Here is a 17,689-nt window from a genome sequence, read left to right as displayed (position 1 = left end):
GCAAAGATTTCCCCATTTAGTTAGTTTGCATTTTCATTCATTTATCCATCCATCTATCCACCCAAAGCCCAGCCACCATCTAATGTTTATTGAGTAGTTGCCCTATGACTGGGACTGTGAGAGATACTGTATGGGCAAATCAACAGGGCCCCTGTCCTCATGCAGCTTGTTCTAGTGGACTTCTGTTCCTTATACTCCAGTGAGCATCCTTGTAGAAGTAGAAGCTCTTTAGCCTGAAAATCCCGTTTGTTTTACCATGAGAATTGAACATAGCTAAATGGTTTGTACTGGTTTTCCCTTGTTTTCCCCATCAACCATTGCTTCTAATTCCTACATTCTTTACTGTGCAATTTATACTTTTATATCCCGATAACTTGTTTATTTATCTGGTGCTAGTACTGTATAGGTAGAAGGGAAATATTATTAAAAGACATAATTCCTACCCTCTAGCTGACAGTATGGTGGAGTAAACCAGTATATGAGTAAATCATTCTAACACAGTATTTCCATTATCAGAAGAGACATATGCAGAGTGCATAGAAATATAGAGGCCAAAAACATCTTTTCTGCTCCAACTGGCCATCTCTTTATAGAGCCATTTGATTTATGTTGCCAGAGTCAAGTTCAGTGAGGAGACGTTTCATTTCAGATTACATCTGCTTTCTTGTGTATACACATAGCAAAGATACATAGAAGACTCTTATTTTTAAAACCACCATGTTATCTTCCTGAGTATCTCTGAAGGTGACATAAGAGGTTCCAAGTTGGAGTTCCAGGCTTGAGTAAAACCTTTAGATTTTATGGGATATGAGTCACAGGAATGTCTGTCTAAAGCGGTTTTTGTTGATTTTCTTACTGTAGGAACTTAAAAAGAAAAGAAGCACATGCTGTTTTGGGGATATTTTGAGTATTGCCCTAACCAGATGCAAGTATCCTGACAATGAAAAAGGGTCCCTTTTTATCCAGTAAATTTTAGTTAAATTTCTTGCCCTCCTTTACTTTCTGATACTTATGCTCTAGAATATCTCTGATTTAGAAAGCATCTATTCACGTTCAAATTGTTAATATTTTACGTTTAAAACATGTAATGGAAGGTCCTCATGGTGTTTTATAAATATGTGCACACTGTGTCTTGTGTTATCCAAGAGGGAAGGGTACTCTCAGCTGTGAATGCTTGAACCAAGTCCAAAAGAGACACTTTGTAAAGTTACAGAGTCTGTTTATGACTACTGTTAACTGAGAAAGTGCAAGATGCTTCTTCAGAACTCCATCAGCTGCCTCCAAATGGTAAAAGTTTTGTTTGTTCGTTTGTTTTTTAGCAGATGTAAGCTTTTATATATAGAATTTCCTGGATAAACAACAAGGTCCTACTGTATAGCACAGGGAACTACATTCAATATCCTATGATAAACCATCATGAAAAAGAATATTAAAAAAAGTATATACATGTATCAATGAATCACCCTGCAGTACAGCAGAAATTAACACAACACTAAATCAACCACACTTCAACAAAAAAAGTTGTCTGTGTATGACCTAAAATCGAGCCTTGGACTCCACTGTTCCACCCACTTTGGGAAACACCAAGCTTACATTGTTCTCCTTCTGTAACACCCTCCTCCCATGCCATCCACACTTCTTAAAGCAAGTGTGTCTCTGGCGATCCTCCTCAGTTGCCACATCCACTGTGAAGCTTTTCCTGAGAACAAGCTGTGAATCTTCTTCCCATGCATTCCCTCTGTGCTTCGAGCGATTATTTCTTAGAGGACTCATTTCACCTCGTCCTTGATTGTAACCCAAATGGTAAAAGTTTGACCTGATTAGAAGAGAAAATTGCATTTTCTTCATGAACTACTGGGCACGTACCTGAGAAAAGCAGAAACTCCAGTTTATTAAAAATGCCTCTTAATTCCTATCCCTCTACTATTCCCCACCACAAGTCTTTAGAAGAGCCAGTAGAACTTTCTTCTTATAAATAATAAATAAATTTCCCTCATGGAGGAAAACATGACCTGTAATCTTCCAGCTGTTTTCTGATTCTAATGACACTGTAGATGCCATGCTGTGAAAAGGGGGGACAGGATTGAGTTAAAGATGGGATTTTAAGGCCTAACTCTGACACTTAACTGTGCCACCTTCCTTAGTCACATGCATTTATTTCCTTTAGTTTTCTCATTTGGAAAATAGGCACAATAACTCTTCATTGAATGACTAGCTGCTTGACTAACTCATAGGATTATTGTGAAGAATAAACTGATAATATATATGGAAGTCCTTGTAAAAAGCCCTAACAGAAGTAGTTTACTGTATAAACAGTAGTGGTTCAGATAGGAGTCAAGGTCTACTGAGTTCTTGGAAAAAAGCCTTGTCAAAGTGAGTTGATTTTCTTGATCTTTGAGGGTCACTCTTTAGTTCCGATTTTTGCAGAATAGTCCAGGTTTACACACGTCGCCACAGACAGACTCTTATCAGCACGCCCTTTCACTTTTAAAAGTGCCCTCATTTGGGTAGTCCCTCTACTTTGCAATCATCACAGGTAGGAGGTTGGATGCAGAGTGTAGCTGCAAGCTTACCGCCACCGAAATCCTATTTCTCTTAAAACTTCTCCATCTGAGAATAAGTAACTCAGTTCTATTCTAACAACGTTAGATCTGTTGGGAAACAATGTGAAATGTTCGTGATGTCAAATCATTTTCTATACCTTCATTTTGTTCCAGAGAAAAGTGATATGAGGGTAGAAATGAGAGGGAGACAAAAATTACAGAAAATTCACTATTTACTTGGAATTATTCAATTGTATTTTTTCTTTCTGAAATCCTACCTTTAAAGACCATTTTTATCAGTTTTTAGTTATTAAATCTTAAAATTGTAATCGCTAGTATTTACATTTTAAAAAGTCTGTTGTCAACTACAAGATTGGTGTGAGTTTGCCCCAGTAGTGATGCTTAATGGAAGTGTACTGGCTCTGAAAGTTAGCTAAAACTGTTGGCCCATTTGTTTATTCATTCTCTCTTTTTTTTTTTTTGGCCATGCCCTTGGCATGTGGGGTTCTTAGTTCCCTGACCAGGGATTGAACCCATGCCTCCTGCATTGGAAGCACAGAGTCTTAACCACTGGACAGCCAGGGAAGTCCCCTCATTCATTCATTTAATAAGTACTTATCGAATGCCTTCCTTCCTGTCAAATATAGTCCTAGGCAATGGGGAATATAACAATGAACAAAACTGACCAGGCTCTGCTCTTCCCTACCTGCATTCACAGCCATCTTTCATCTGTCACAGGGTGTTTATTAACATTCTAGTATCAAAGTGGCTTTTTATTAATGTGACCAGAAGGGCAGAAACAGAATTCAAACTGAATACCTTTTTCACTCTACAGTATTTTCTATTGCCAGGTCCCCAAACCAACCGAAATTGTCTAGCATATCATAGTCAGTGTGCATCTTATACTTTAGAAATGTGTTGCATTTGTTCTCAACTTCCTCAAATCTAATTCTAAATAAATACTGATTGAGATCAGTACTGAAGTGATAAAGGTGGCCAGTGGGAATTATCCGACTCTTAAGCATTGCCCTTATTTATAGTTTTTATTGATATATCTGCATAGAACTGTATACAGCCTGTTGTTGTATACAGTTGTTACCAGACAGGATACAGTTTGTGAAGAGTGTAATTTTCATATGAAATGATAGCATAGAAATCAGAGGTAAACTATGCCCCCTCTTGCATTGCTCTTTTCCAACTATGCATCTAAAAGGCAAGCAAGCATTCCATTGCATAACTGAGTATTGCCTCATGACTGCGGGAACATCAGTTATTGACTTAGAGTTCTCAGGGTTGGTTTGGATGGAAGAAGGTAGGTGAGGATGAGTGTGCGTGTCCCATACGTTGTTATTAAAATCTTCTTTTCAAAATTTTGTGTGAAATTTGGCAAGTACTTGAAAGTAAGCTAGAAATGTCACATACTCCATATTCCATGAACAAAATTTGACTTTATAGACTCTGTTTTACAGACTTTCTATAATGTGCCTATGTGGCTTTTATAAATAAAGTTGATTTTCAAGTTTCATAATAAAATCAAAGTTTTCATGAGGGAGTAAAACCTCATTATTTAAGGACTTCTTTTAAGCAATAAGTAATTGTTGGAAGTCTTTCTTCTAACTTCATTTTGGCTTTTGTTCTCAGATCATTTTTTCTTCAAAATACCATTTTGCTATGGCTGTCACTTCCAAAAACAAATGACAGCAGAACTCCCCTGTCTGTGATCCTTAACAAAGTGCCTGAGGGGAGTCCACGTGCCCCTCTTCTAGTGTCAGAGGAAAACCTTCTGGGACCAGAGGCCACATTTTTCTACATAAAAAATATTTGAGACCTCATAAATGATTAGTAAATCTGGGAAATAATTATCATAATGAGTATGAGCTAGTGAGGGGTTCGTATTATGAATTTTTTGAAAAAGCATACCTTAAAGCAAAGGAAAAGTATAAAATATCATCGCCTGGTCCTGCCCATGATACACACTGCCAGGTTTATGCAGGTCCTAATGTACTTTTAGACAGTTTTTATTTCCCTTAAATGTACAAATTCTGTGACGTTTAAGACGCATTTGGGATGCAAGTCCTTTAAGCCTGTTGATGAAGCCCTGCCAGTTGTCTCTAACGTATTATTCCGGTAGGTTTCTATTTTTAATAAGAGATCTTAAAATTGTGATGTTAATTAAGTAGCAGGGAAAACAAAGCTGATTTTAAGTGTAATTATCATCATCATTATTATTACTATGCTTTTCCTTTTATTTAGTAACAGGCAGAGTGAGTGTATTCATGTGACCCTCTGCTGGAAACCCCGTGGTGGCATCTCACTCAGAGCATAATCCAGAGTCCTCACCAGGCCCCCAGGTCTCTGGCCCCATCACTTACTGATCTCACTCTGCTCCATTGGCTCACATCTTCATATCGTTTCTTGAACACCTTAGGTACTCGTAACCTCAGGGCCTTTGCACTTGCTTTTCCTCTCTTGGAATATCTGCACAGGTAGCTCCCTTACTTCCATCTGGTTTTTACACATAAAAGCTACCATCACAATTAGACTTCCCTTGGCACCTATCCAAAATGTCAGACCTCCCCTTCCTGCCATTTCACAATCCCCTTGGCTGCTTTGCTATCTCCTTAGCATTTATTGCAGTCTAACATTTTATATATTGCCCCTTTTTTCACTCTCTATATTTTACTTATTTATTCTATAAATTTTCCCTAAGCAAACCCCATTTGGGCAAAGATTTCTGTCGTTTTTGTTAATAGCTCTCTTTTCAGCACATACAACACTGCCTGGTGCACAGTAGCTATTCAGTGTGTTCAGTAAATGAGTGAATTTATTGAGATTTATCAAGTTCTAGGCACTGTGCTAACGCTGTTACAAGCATTATTTTATTTAATCCTTACAATGATGTGAGATAGATAGGTTCTATTTTATCCTCATAGGCAATAAGTGAAAAACCCATGGACCCTATATCATAGCTTAAGGCTTAGAGAGCTGGGTGAGTAATTCGGCCAAATCTCACAGCAAGTGAGTGACAGAACCAGAAGTGATCTCATGCCCGTCTGACTCCAGAGCTGGGCTGTTCACATCTATCTGGTGAACATGTATTTAGTATAATAAATTCACTTAGGAGTCTATGTGTTGTTAAGGAACAGGCTTTTTGAAGCATAAAAACAACAGAGGTTCAGTAGCTTAGGGACACAAAACCTCATATATATTGTTTGACAAATACAAGCCAAAGGCACAGTTATGTTTTACACAAATTTTGGGGGGACTGTGTGTCTTTTTATTTTACTTTATTTTTTTGAGTTTTATTGAGATATAATTGACATACAGCATCAATTAAACTGTGTAAGTTTAAGGTATACAGCATAATGACTTGACTTATATTGTGAAATGTTTATCCCAATGTGTTTAGTTAACATCCATCATCTTATATGAAAAAAAAAAAAGAAATGGGTTTTTTCCTTGTGATGAGATCTCTTAGAATCTAACCTCTTATGTAATATTTTTAAATAGAAGATAATACTTGGAAATTCTCAGGAAAATTATAATAAAGTGTATCACTGAAAGTAGAGTTACATGTACTAATTGTTGTCACGTTACTATACGTAAGATGTAGTAATATTTCATTCATCAGATTTACTGGACAAAAAGATATTTATCAGTGTATATAGTTTCTTAAAATCTGCCCCTCTTCTCATGTTTTTTTTTCTCTTTTTCAGACCCTCCACCCGTGCTGCGCGTTGATGACCGGCAGCGGCTGGCGAGGGAGCGGCGTGAGGAGCGGGAGAAGCAGCTAGGTATCCGCAGCCCTCGCTTGATCTTTCAAGGACACCGTTGTTGAAATGTTACTTTTTTCCCCTCGAGGATAATGGACAAACAGACATCACTCTAATAAGCATGCTTTCTAGGATGCCTTTATGAGTTTTGCAGATGGATTGGGAAACAGAATTTAGTATGTTGATATAAACATAGAACTAGGGCTTTCCTGGTGGTGCAGTGGTTGAGAATCCGCCTGCCGATGCAGGGGACACGGGTTCGTGCCCCGGTCCGGGAAGATCCCACGTGCCGCGGAGCGGCTGGGCCCATGAGCCATGGCCGCTGAGCCTGCGCGTCCGGAGCCTGTGCTCCGCAACGGGAGAGCCACAACAGTGAGAGGCCCACGTAATGCAAAAAAAAAAAAAAAATACCAGGAGGGTCAGCATGTGGTTCTTTTTATGTGAACAGTTATGAGACTGTGCACTGCTAGGGCACTCACTGCTTTCCATGTTAAAATAATGCTGCTGTTGAATTTATAGACTGATGCTACCAATGTGCTGCCAGGAAAAACACAAGACCTGTGCTGAGGGGTCTGATTTTTCTTTTGTTATCTAAGGCCCTTGCAAAAGGTTAGCAACTGCAGCATTTGCCACGTAATCACCTAGAGAGCTGGGTCACAGGACGAGCTTACCAGGAAGCCAAGATCCGAGCACTCAGCAGTCCTTGTCTTCCAGAACATTGAGCAAGGATGTTGGTGCCAACTCCTCCTTTAATGTCCATTTATGCAAAGTTGCTAAAACAGGATACTCTCTTTATGTGCCTTGGAAAGATGAAATGTCTAGTCAGTGTGTCTCATTGTTTCCAGAGCGTCTGGATATTTTAAAACCAGAGCTGAGTTAGGTTGCCACAGTCTTTCCAGTGGATGACCTATAACTTTTCTAAAGTTCTACTGCATTTTGTAAACGTTAATGTTTCAGTTGGAAAACCCAGCCCCATATCCCATCTCTGATTATTTGTATTCAAGAATCCAAATTTGTGAAATTCACTGGAAGCTGATTTTCAAAAGTCTGTTGACATTGTTTACATTCTTTGAACACAGTCCTCTTTCTCTCCCTTGCCATCACGGTCATGTGAGGTCATTTCTTTTGCTGCCAAGGTTTTTTCAACACAGATTTCAATGACTTGCTGGCAGTAAACAAGCTGCGTGTTTCTGTGTTTAGAGTTTGCACCCAGGCTTGAAGTTCCCTGCCTCTATCAGGTCTCCCTCGGGCTGGTAGGTTCTTGGAGAACAGGGCTGCCTGTGGCCCTGAGGCGGGTCCCTCTTTGCTTGGAGTGCTGTGCAGTCTGGAGATATCTTTCTTCTGTGAACTGTGCCCACTGCTCCCCAGTAAAGGTCAGTTAGACAAGTGGATCAGAGCTGAGAGGGAAAGGCAGAGCTACTAAAGCAGGAAGAGATTCCAGGTGAGCATAAGTATTTACACTCTGGTTTTGGATCCATCCAAGCAAAGATAAGCACTTGTGTCCTCTCCCCTCTCCACCGCATCCCTGTTGGGTTAGGTTTCCCACTGTTAAATGTCTCCTTAGCACTGCAGTGCGGATTCACATCTACCTGAGTAAAAGTAGCTCCCTAGGGTCAGGAGACAACTCCTTTATCATTTAAATCCCATCATGAATTAGCTTCTGCACCTTAACTCACACCTTTCCATTTGGGTTTCTTTGTCTTTCACATCCACGCGTTATTAGTTCTTTTTGTAGAAAGTATAAATATGCTAGTCACACAAAAATCATTTCCCTTCTTATGCTATAAAGTTGTATAGCTCTGAGCCTGCAGATTCTCCCTACAAGTTGCCTAACTTTATCTGTTGTGTGGCTGGGTTTCTTCTTAATATGTGGCCCCATTTTAATTCATGTCGATGATGTAGAACATGGCTTATTAGTTTATATAGTTAAAAACTCTATTTGCTAGGTATTGTGTTAAGAAGATGAATAAAGGTTGAGGCCCAGCCCTCCAGGGCTAGCTACCGTCTAGTGGTGGGGAGGCGGGAACAGATAAACACACAGCAATTCTAATAGAGGGTGGTATTGAAGGGGTATGCACATGGGGCATCGAGAACCCCACAGAAGGACCTAGCCCAGCCTGAGGATGTCAGGGGCCACCTGAACGTCCAACTAGAGGATGAAGAGGAGTCATCCAGGGAGCTAGAAGAGGTGGGGACTGTAGAGCACTGACGCAAGACAGGTGGCAAAAGGGCATCTGGTAACAGACCCAACCTGCTCATCAGATTCTTATATGGGTCAAAGTAACGTTCAGATTATTGTATTATCCTGTGGTCACAGCTTTACTTTGTTGGTGAGCTAGCGTATCATAGACATGGTTTTTCTTTCTTCTTACCCCTACCGTATTTAATACCATAGTTTTTCTTCTTCTTTTTTTTTTTTTTTTTTTTTGACCCCACCACTCAGTTTGTGGGATCTTAATTCCCCTGACCAGGGATTGAACCCGGGCCCTCAGCAGTGAGAGGAGTCCTAACCACTGGACCGCCAGGGAATTCCCAGTTTTCCTTAATTTTGATATTATCTCTTTTGTTGTCATTGACAGTCATAATTTTAATGAAATACATTTTTATCTATCATATTTCTGTTTTATTTTACTCATTTTTATTTTTTTCTGCATTATTTGCATTCTCTTTTAAAATTTCTTTTAAATTTTGGCCTATTCTTTTAAGCTGTCAGAGTAGAAACTAATCTTCATAAATACACAAATAAACATTCATGCACACGTACATTTGTAAAAGAGTCATCTAAAATCTAGCATCTAATTTAAGCTGTGCCTTAGAATACATAAGGGTAATTTCTAAAAAAATTTTATTTCTAAAAGAAAAAGTGCAGCTGATAAACTACCCATAAATATAAACTGTGCTGTGGAGAAGCTATGATGGGAGTAGAATAGTTTAAAAAAAAAAAAAAAAGATGGGAGGGGTGGGGAAGGGCTGTCACTTAATAGCAGGTCTTTGGGGTGTGCTTTTTGAAAACACGAAAGCAGTTGATAATATCAACTATTATCAAACTTTCAAACTTTAAAGCTTTCCAAGTTAGAAAAAAAATACATTCCAGAAATTCCAACAAAGCAAAGTTTAAAGTTAATGGCCAGTGAGATTGATTATTCACTGTTGGATGTAGGTTGAAATTAACATTGAAATCATTAAAGTTTTTTTTTTTTGTAATCCACATTTTTAAAAAGCAAGTTAAAAGGGAGAATAAAGGTCTTTGTTTTGGGCTGCATGTCATGTTTGTAGTGTTCTACAAACAGGGAGGATCTATTAATAACTTTCTGTAGGATAAATTTCTGAGTCATGCTTTAATGCTTTATGGTAGGATTATATCATGTGGCCTGCTCTTTCCACATTATCCTTCAATTTATCACGTAAAATCAGGCATAATTCTTCAAGTACGGGACTGTTCTGTTTGTTTGGTTGAGCATATGCACTCTGAAAGCTTGATTTTTCTGCCTTAAAAGATTTTCCCATGAAGAAATCTCCTCAACCACTATTTCATCTGATTCTATTCAGGCCGTTCCTTCAAACTTCTCTCTCTTGACTTCTGCATCTTTTTTACCATCTCGCTTCTAAGCTTTAATTTTGGTTTTCTTCCTGGGGTAAGTGGGAGAATTGTATTTTTAATTGTACAAAAAAGGAGGGTTGTGTCATGGTTTCAACCCTCCTTTTTTGATAATGTGGGTTTCACATTTCCAACTCACTCATAAGGCAGTAGATGCTTTCCTGTCATCTGAAACTCAGCCTCTATACCAGCGGTCCCCAACCTTTTTGGCACCAGGGACCAGTTTCATAGAAGACAATTTTTCCGTGGGGGCGTGGTGGTTGGTTGGTACAGGCAGTAATGCGAGCGGTGGGGAGCGGCAGGTGAAGCTTTGCTCGCCTGCCCACCCCCCAGCTCCTGCTGTTCAGCCTGCTTCCTAACAGGCCTCGGACCGCTACCGGTCCGTGGCCCACAGGTCGGGGACCCCCGCTCTATACAACTACATTGCCCATCAACTTTCCCTCCAGAACACTCCTCTGAGGAATTTCTGTGTCTCAGTCAATTGCACCAGCATCCCCCTGCCCCGCCCAATTATCTTTCCACTATTTTTGATGCTTTCTCCTGCTGCTGGAGGCACTGGCATCTTTCTACCAGCCTTAACTACCGCATCTTTTACAGAATGAAACGTGGTGGTCCAGAGCTGTGCACTGCCTAGTCTCCACTCGGACCTGTTGAGCCACTTGTAGGTACCAGTGGTCAGTCTGGACTCAGCCTAGTCCTCTAGCTGGGGCTTCAGCTACCTCTAGCCTGGTTTGTAGGTGGAATTTGCCACACTCACTATCCCTGAATCCATTTAGTCACAAGACCAGCAGGCCTCTGTCTTCAACATAGGTCTCAGATCCATGCCTTTAAATTTGCTGCCTCTGCTCTCATCCTAGTTCACCTTAGTAAATTTAGATTTTAGTTACCCAAAACTATCCCATGGATGTACTTCATTCCTCTAGCTTGGTCACGGTTAGTTCCAGTCCTTCTTTTTGACGCCTTCCTGGTTTTTATGATCTTTCCCCTTTTGGAAACTCTCATTTTCTTACTCTATATCTTGCATAACTATCATATTGTAGCTCACATTCTAGTGCCACTTTATATGCTACTGAACTTTTTCTATTTGGACTTTATAGAACTTTCTGGTTGTATATATTTTAAACTTTAAAGGGTATGGCCATGGTTTTCTAATTCTTTTTATCCCAATATACAGAGCTAAATATAAAACAGATGCGTAATAAATATTTGCTGATTTTCCTGATTTTACCCGTCTTTAATTATGTATTAATAATATTAATATTATTCATTAATAATAATAATGTTTATTGAGCACTAACTATGGGCCAAGCAGTGTTCTAAACACTTCACTCTGTATTATCACATTTAGGTGCAAATTAACACAATAGTTGTACTTTTTTTTTTTTTTTTTTTTTTTTTTTTTTTTTTGCGGTACGCAGGCCTCTCACTGCTGGGGCCCCTCCCGCTGAGGAGCACAGGCTCCAGACGCACAGGCTCAGAGGCCATGGCTCACGGGCCCAGCTACTCTACGGCATGTGGGATCCTCCCGAACCAGGGCACAAACCCATGTCCCCTGCATCGGCAGGCGGACTCTCAACCAGTGCGCCACCAGGGAAGCCCGGTTGTACTTTTTGTTGTGTGAGCCTGCCATAGTTGCTGATGTTAAGTTATTTTACGGACTGTCATTTATTTTATTTTAAAAGTGCATTGTGATAATTTAGCTCAAGGGAGGAACTGAATCTTAAAAAATGGGATAGTTAATAGACCCTTTCTTCTTTCTGCCATATCAACTATATTTTCTTATTTTTTTTAAATCTATATATGGCTGTGTTGGGTCTTCATTTCTGTGCGAGGGCTTTCTCCAGCTGTGGCAAGCAGGGGCCACTCTTCATCGCGGTGCGCGCGCCTCTCACTGTTGCGGCCTCTCTTGCTGCGGAGCACAGGCTCCAGACGCGCAGGCTCAGTAACTGTGGCCCACGGGCCCAGCCGCTCCGTGCATGTGGGATCCTCCCAGACCAGGGCCCGAACCCACGTCCCCTGCATTGGCGGGTAGACTCTCAACCACTGCGCCATCAGGGAAGCCCCTAAGCATATTTTTAATATGGACAGGATCACCAAGATCAATGTTTACATTCTTCAACAAGTGGTGATTCTGTTAAGTAGAGAGTGGTCCCTATGCTTCAGATGCGGTGGTAGATTTTCCGAAGTTTCAGAGCTGGGCACATACCCAGCTCTCACGTGGAGGAAGAGCTATTCTGCTTCCTCATGCACAAGCAAGGTACATGGGTGCTGTACTCACTGTCCATTTGACACAGAACCAGAGGGTAAATGTAAGTGTTGGAGCAGATTCTGATATCTTTTTGAGAAAATTTTGTGGCATTGACCATTTGTTAGCCTTGGAGTCCATTAAGAGTCTGTGGGCTTCCCTGGTGGTGCAGTGGTTGAGAGTCCACCTGCTGATGCAGGGGACGCAGGTTCGTGCCCCGGTCCAGGAAGATCCCACATGCCACGGAGCGGCTGGGCCCGTGAGCCATGGCCGCTGAGCCTGCGCGTCCGGAGACTGTGCTCCACAACGGGAGAGGCCACAACAGTGAGAGGCCCACGTACCACAAAAAAAATTTTAAAAATTAAAAAAAGAGTCTGTAAGAACTTGGAATCGATCCTGGTTACTAATTTCTCTTCAGAAACATCTACAAGAATCAAAGCATGTAGAATTTATGCAATAGTATAAATTTTTGACTTTAGATAGTTTAAAGTAATACTAACTACCACCACCACCTTTTTTTACAGCTAGTTCCTGCTGTTTTAATTCACGTAATATTCATTCACGTAATATTTGATGTGCGGTCACTATTAAGCCAGGAACCCTGGGGCTCTTAAAGTGAAACATCAATTTTCTAACCTCCTGGTACTTACATTGCTATGCACTCCACCTGGAATGTTTGTCCTGAGAGATGCATGTAGCTCATTCTCTCTCCTCCTTCCGATATTGTTTAAATGCCATCTCTTCAGTGAGGCCTTCCTTGGCCATCTTACTCAAATTTGCAGCTCCCCCAAACTAGTCCTCTACTTTTCTCCACGTCACTGTCAGTATCTAAGCATGTATATGTTTTATTTGTTTGTTGTCTGTCGGCTTTCACTGGAATATAAGCTTAATAAAAGAAAGGACTTGTGTCATTTTTAAATTTCTATAGCCTAGTACCTAGAATAGTGCCTGGCACGTAGTCGATGTCTAACAATTGTTGGTTGAATGGTAAATGAATAGTAAATCTGTATGCTTCAATGTAAGTAGAGGTGAATGCAGCAGGTATACTGCAAATTAGTTAGACATTACCAGATTATCAGGTAATACCCACCCTTATAATTGTCCACTCAAACAAGTCTGAAATTCTTATTCTTAAGCATTTTCTCAGTTAGACGAGCAAGGATACAAAGGTAATCTATAGAATAGTTGTGCCTTAAAACTGCTTGGTCTTCATATATGTTATGAAACTAATAGTCCTACGATATGTTGACAAATTCAAAGGAAGATCTAAGGAATATTTAGCAGGTGAATAGTCTTCTGTGTTTAGGAAGATATAAGGTTTCCCTTTTTGAAGGTGATACAGGTTAAAGTTTGAAGTATTGATGCAAATGGAGTCACATTCCCAGCTGGGGGCTTTCTGAGAGTCTATATAATCATGGAAGCTTATCAGAGAATTGTATGATTGACTCATAGCTCATGAAGAAAAAATAAACTTAATCACATCTCTCATTCAGTTCATTCATATTGGGTTTTATAGCTAAGTTCAAAGCTGTACAGGAGACCTATCATAATGTATTGTATTAGAAATAACAATAATATAATATGAAAAGGATTTTGACCTTCAATTAAATTATTTTTGCATTGTTTCTCAGATAATTTCACCAGACTTCCTTGCCCTTCCAGTCACAGCTTTTCTGCTTTGCTTCCCTCCCCACCCTTCTTACTCAGTGTGTGTTGTCACCTCGGGCAGCAGTATTAATAAGAGTGCAGTCAAGAGATAAATGATCATTTCAACCTGGCTTAGAATGTTCATCTCAAAAACGTTGATAGAGAGGTTAGCATTAATTAGTAAACAGTGATGCCGTACTCTGATTAGCATCATAAGTGAAACTGTCCCTGGTTTTACATTTCACATTATTATCATTGATAGACAGTCATTGGTTTTAATAAGACTATCCACACACCAAAAAAACAAAAACAAAAACAGACTTTGGGAAAGTCTTTGTAATCCAAACTTTTACTGGATAAAACTTTGACAGATCTGTGGTCAACCACCTCCTCAAGTTGTCACTTAATGAATGAAGTGTACAAAAGCTCCCACGGCCTCCAGGCAGGTTATGAACAACCAAAGGATCAGAGTACATGTCAGTGGGAGGAATTCGGACAGGAGCACATACCAAAGCACTGCCTCATGAGTCAGGCTCGGGACTGGAAAGAATAAATGCTTGTTGCAGGATGGATTAGATAACTCAGAGGCTGAAGCTTTGACATAAGGTGAATCATTGTGACTAAGCAGCCATTGTTTATTTCTCCCAGGTTGACTTTGCCTTTAAAGCTGACAATTCAAAGGTCTTAAAGCCTGAAAAGTAAATGGTCTTTTAAACAGATGATGCCGAAGGCCAAGAGTGACATTAGAAGATCAGGATCTTCACATTGGATGAACACTGTGTCCCGATCTAGAGGAGGAGCTTTAGTCATGGGGAGGTGTTCCAAATCCTGCCTTTTAGCGTAATGGTTCCTCGTTTTCTTCTAGAGTCAGACAGTCCAGAGTTTGCATTTCAGTTCCACCACTGACTAACTTTGAGACATCAGACAGGTTACTTCACTTCTCTGTGAATAAGTTTAATAAAATAAGTTTAGTAGCAATGTCTACCTCACTGGCAGCTATCAGCTATGAAGGTACTGCCTGTAAATCACTTGGTGTCAGCATAAAGGACTGAGCACAGCTCACCGTGATGATGGTGGTGATAGAGACGAGAATGGCAGGTCGTGTGACCCCAGAGACTGACCTAGATGCCTGGGATTGGAGAAACCTAATGTTTCTGAGCTACAGGGAGATAAAGATAGAGGGGTGTTTGTGCTTCTGGTCTAGTAGGCTGGGGCTCAGTAAGACAGCCAGGGAAGAGGATGGCAACATTCTATGAGGAGTGAAAGTGGATTAAGGTCGAGGCAGTAACAAAAAGATTCCAAGGACAACCATTGCTCTGTGTGCTTTAGCAAAACTCCGTTTACTTTAGCTGAGGCTAAACCCTCCTTTAGGCCTAGCTCTGAAGATAAGAAGTCCTGGCACAGTGTTGCTTTCCTATCTCCAGAGAAAGGGTCTAGACATTTCACAAGTATAAGCACCTCAGCTCTGTCTCAGCACCTCAGTCCCATTAGTCTACCGCTATGTCAAGGGGAGAAGGCAAAGTAGGAAGTCCCCTCGGGCAGGAGACACAGGTGGTGTGGGTATCTGCAGGGTCATCCTTATTACCAGGCAGTTCTCCAGTGTAATATTCAAATGAGAGGAAAGTAGAAACACAGTTTAAATGACTTGTTGAGAAGGCTTTGAATTAACACTAAGGCTCAATGTAAATCACTTTGCTTGGAAGTCATATAATCCTTTAACTCCTTAGCTCATTTATTCATCATACTTACTTTTATCATCTGCTAAACTAGACACAGTTTTATATGGGGAAGAACTCAGTAAGAGCAGAGTAGTTACGATCTAGAGTACAGGTAGGAGTCTGAAGGAGCTATGGGAGTGACTTTGCCTCCAGAGGAAGGGCCATTTGACCCAGGACTTGAAAGATGGTTGAAGTTTGCCAGGTGGGAAGAGGTGTTTTGGGCAGGAGGTAGCTTGCAAAAATGTACGTGATTATACGGTCAATCTAAGGAGTTGAACTGGGGAACAGTGGGGAACCAACAGGTTTTCAAGCAGGACTGTGACATTGGGTTTGTTTGGGGGTGGGGGGGAAGATGTCTCTGAGAACAGTATGAAGGATAGATGTGAAGAGGAGATAGACTAAACACCAGGAATAAGAAGGGAATGAGGGCTTAAATACAGTAGAATCGAAAGGTTGGGAGGGGAGACACTGAATTCTGATGTAAAATGATGGAGTCAATTGTGGAAGTGTGGAGTTAGGTTGGAGCATCCATGAGGTGAAATTGAGAATGACCTCGAGGGGTCTAACTTTGTAAACCATCAGGAGGTCGTGTATCTGCTACCAGAACGTAGAAGGCAGAGCAGAGGTAGGGATGAATAAGCAGATATGAGTAAGGTTATGTGGTGGATCTGACCAGGAAATTCAAGTGGAAATTTTAGGCAGGAAGTTGTGAATACGGAGGAAATAGTGTGTAGTAACAGAAAGTACAGGCTTTGGAATCAGAGCTGACTTAAAATTTCAACTCTACCTCTTTTAGACCATGTGGTCCTGGGAGAGCTATTTATCTCCTTTGGAGTTTTTTTCTTCATTTGATTTTTACTACCAGACAAAATGGGATTATTATTCCCACATTTATTACAATTTTATTTTCATTTGCCTGATAGCTAGCTATTTGTTCATTCATTATTTTCTTTGACACTTTGTTTTAGGTTTGTTTCTTTCAAACTATGTAACTGGGTGTTTTGTGTTTTGGCCTGGTCAAAAAGTCTCAATCTTAACTAATAGGCTTAGTTTTATTCCTTTAGCTTTTAGTTTTGGCCTGGTCTAAAACTCTCAGTCTTAACTAATAGGCTTAGTTTTATTCCTTTTAGCTTAGTTTCATTCCTTTTAAACTTTGTTTTTTTCCCTTTTCATGGTAGGGGTAGGGTTGGTGGTGTAGAGGTGTAGGCGTCGGTTTGATGCAAGTACTGTTCATTCCATGATTGCCCATATTAATTTAGAAGTTGTGCTATAATTTTCCATACTATTAGTGGTTACCTTTTCATTCCCATTTCTTCATTATTAAATAAAAGTAATTAGTATTTCCTACACAGATGCTCTTATTTTTCAGTCCACAGCACCCCTTCCCAGGGTTGATTAACCAAGTTAAGCCGTTTTTTTATTAATATTTAGCACACACAAAACAATCAGTTTTCATACCAACATAAAAATGAAATTTATTTGAATGTAAGTAATCACAATAATTATTGAGATAAAGCACAAAAATTAAATTTTTAGCCCTCAAAATCAAAACAGAAAGAAACCTAATTGTAATGCCTCATATGTCCTCAAAGGTAAAAACAACTGAGTCATGGGAGTGAATTGAAAAAGACCTTGGAGAACATTTTGTACACACTCTAACTTAGAAGTCAGAGGGGTTAGCTAATTTTTCCAAGGTCACACAGAATGAGCGGCAGAATCAAGATCCAAACTCAGATATTATCACTTGTCATTTTCTGACTTTTCATGATATTACTGGCTGTTCTGGTAGCCAGTGTTACCAGTAACCTATTCATATCCTTCCATATCCTAGCATGAACCTAAGCTGTGTGTGTTTCAGAGGTTCAGTGTTAACATTGCTCTATTCTCTGAGCGTCATCATTTTCTTTCCCTCAGACGGTAGTGAAACACGTTCTTCACCCACACTGTTGTAAGCCTGCTCAGAAGGACCAGGCTGGGCACTAGATGGTCGAATGTGACTGGGACGGGAGTTGACCCAGCCCACGAGTGCACCATCTGGTTCTCTGTCCTATCTGTGTTCTTCTGTTTAGCTGCCTTTTTTCTGTAGCGATAAGACAGGAGTTAGTATAACGATCATAAAGATTCACTCATTATAATTATCTACATGTACAGAGTCCCTACCATGT

At 40.2% G+C, this 17,689-nt stretch overlaps 1 protein-coding gene across 6 annotated transcripts in view; it reads left to right on the top strand.

Annotated features, from left to right (window-relative positions):
• The window catches only part of MAP7 (microtubule associated protein 7), a 167,144-nt gene that overhangs the window by 104,555 nt on the left and 44,900 nt on the right, over positions 1 to 17,689 (top strand). For all 6 annotated transcript variants that reach the window (XM_079939822.1, XM_079939823.1, XM_079939825.1 and 3 more), the window contains exon 3: positions 6,260 to 6,337. In XM_079939822.1, coding sequence (XP_079795948.1) covers positions 6,260 to 6,337 — 78 coding nt within the window. The remainder of the gene's footprint in view (positions 1 to 6,259; positions 6,338 to 17,689) is intronic.

Source organism: Stenella coeruleoalba (assembly GCF_951394435.1).
Source record: "Stenella coeruleoalba genome assembly, chromosome: 12".
Lineage (NCBI taxonomy): Eukaryota > Metazoa > Chordata > Mammalia > Artiodactyla > Delphinidae > Stenella > Stenella coeruleoalba.
This window is presented reverse-complemented; position numbering and strand designations above follow the sequence as displayed.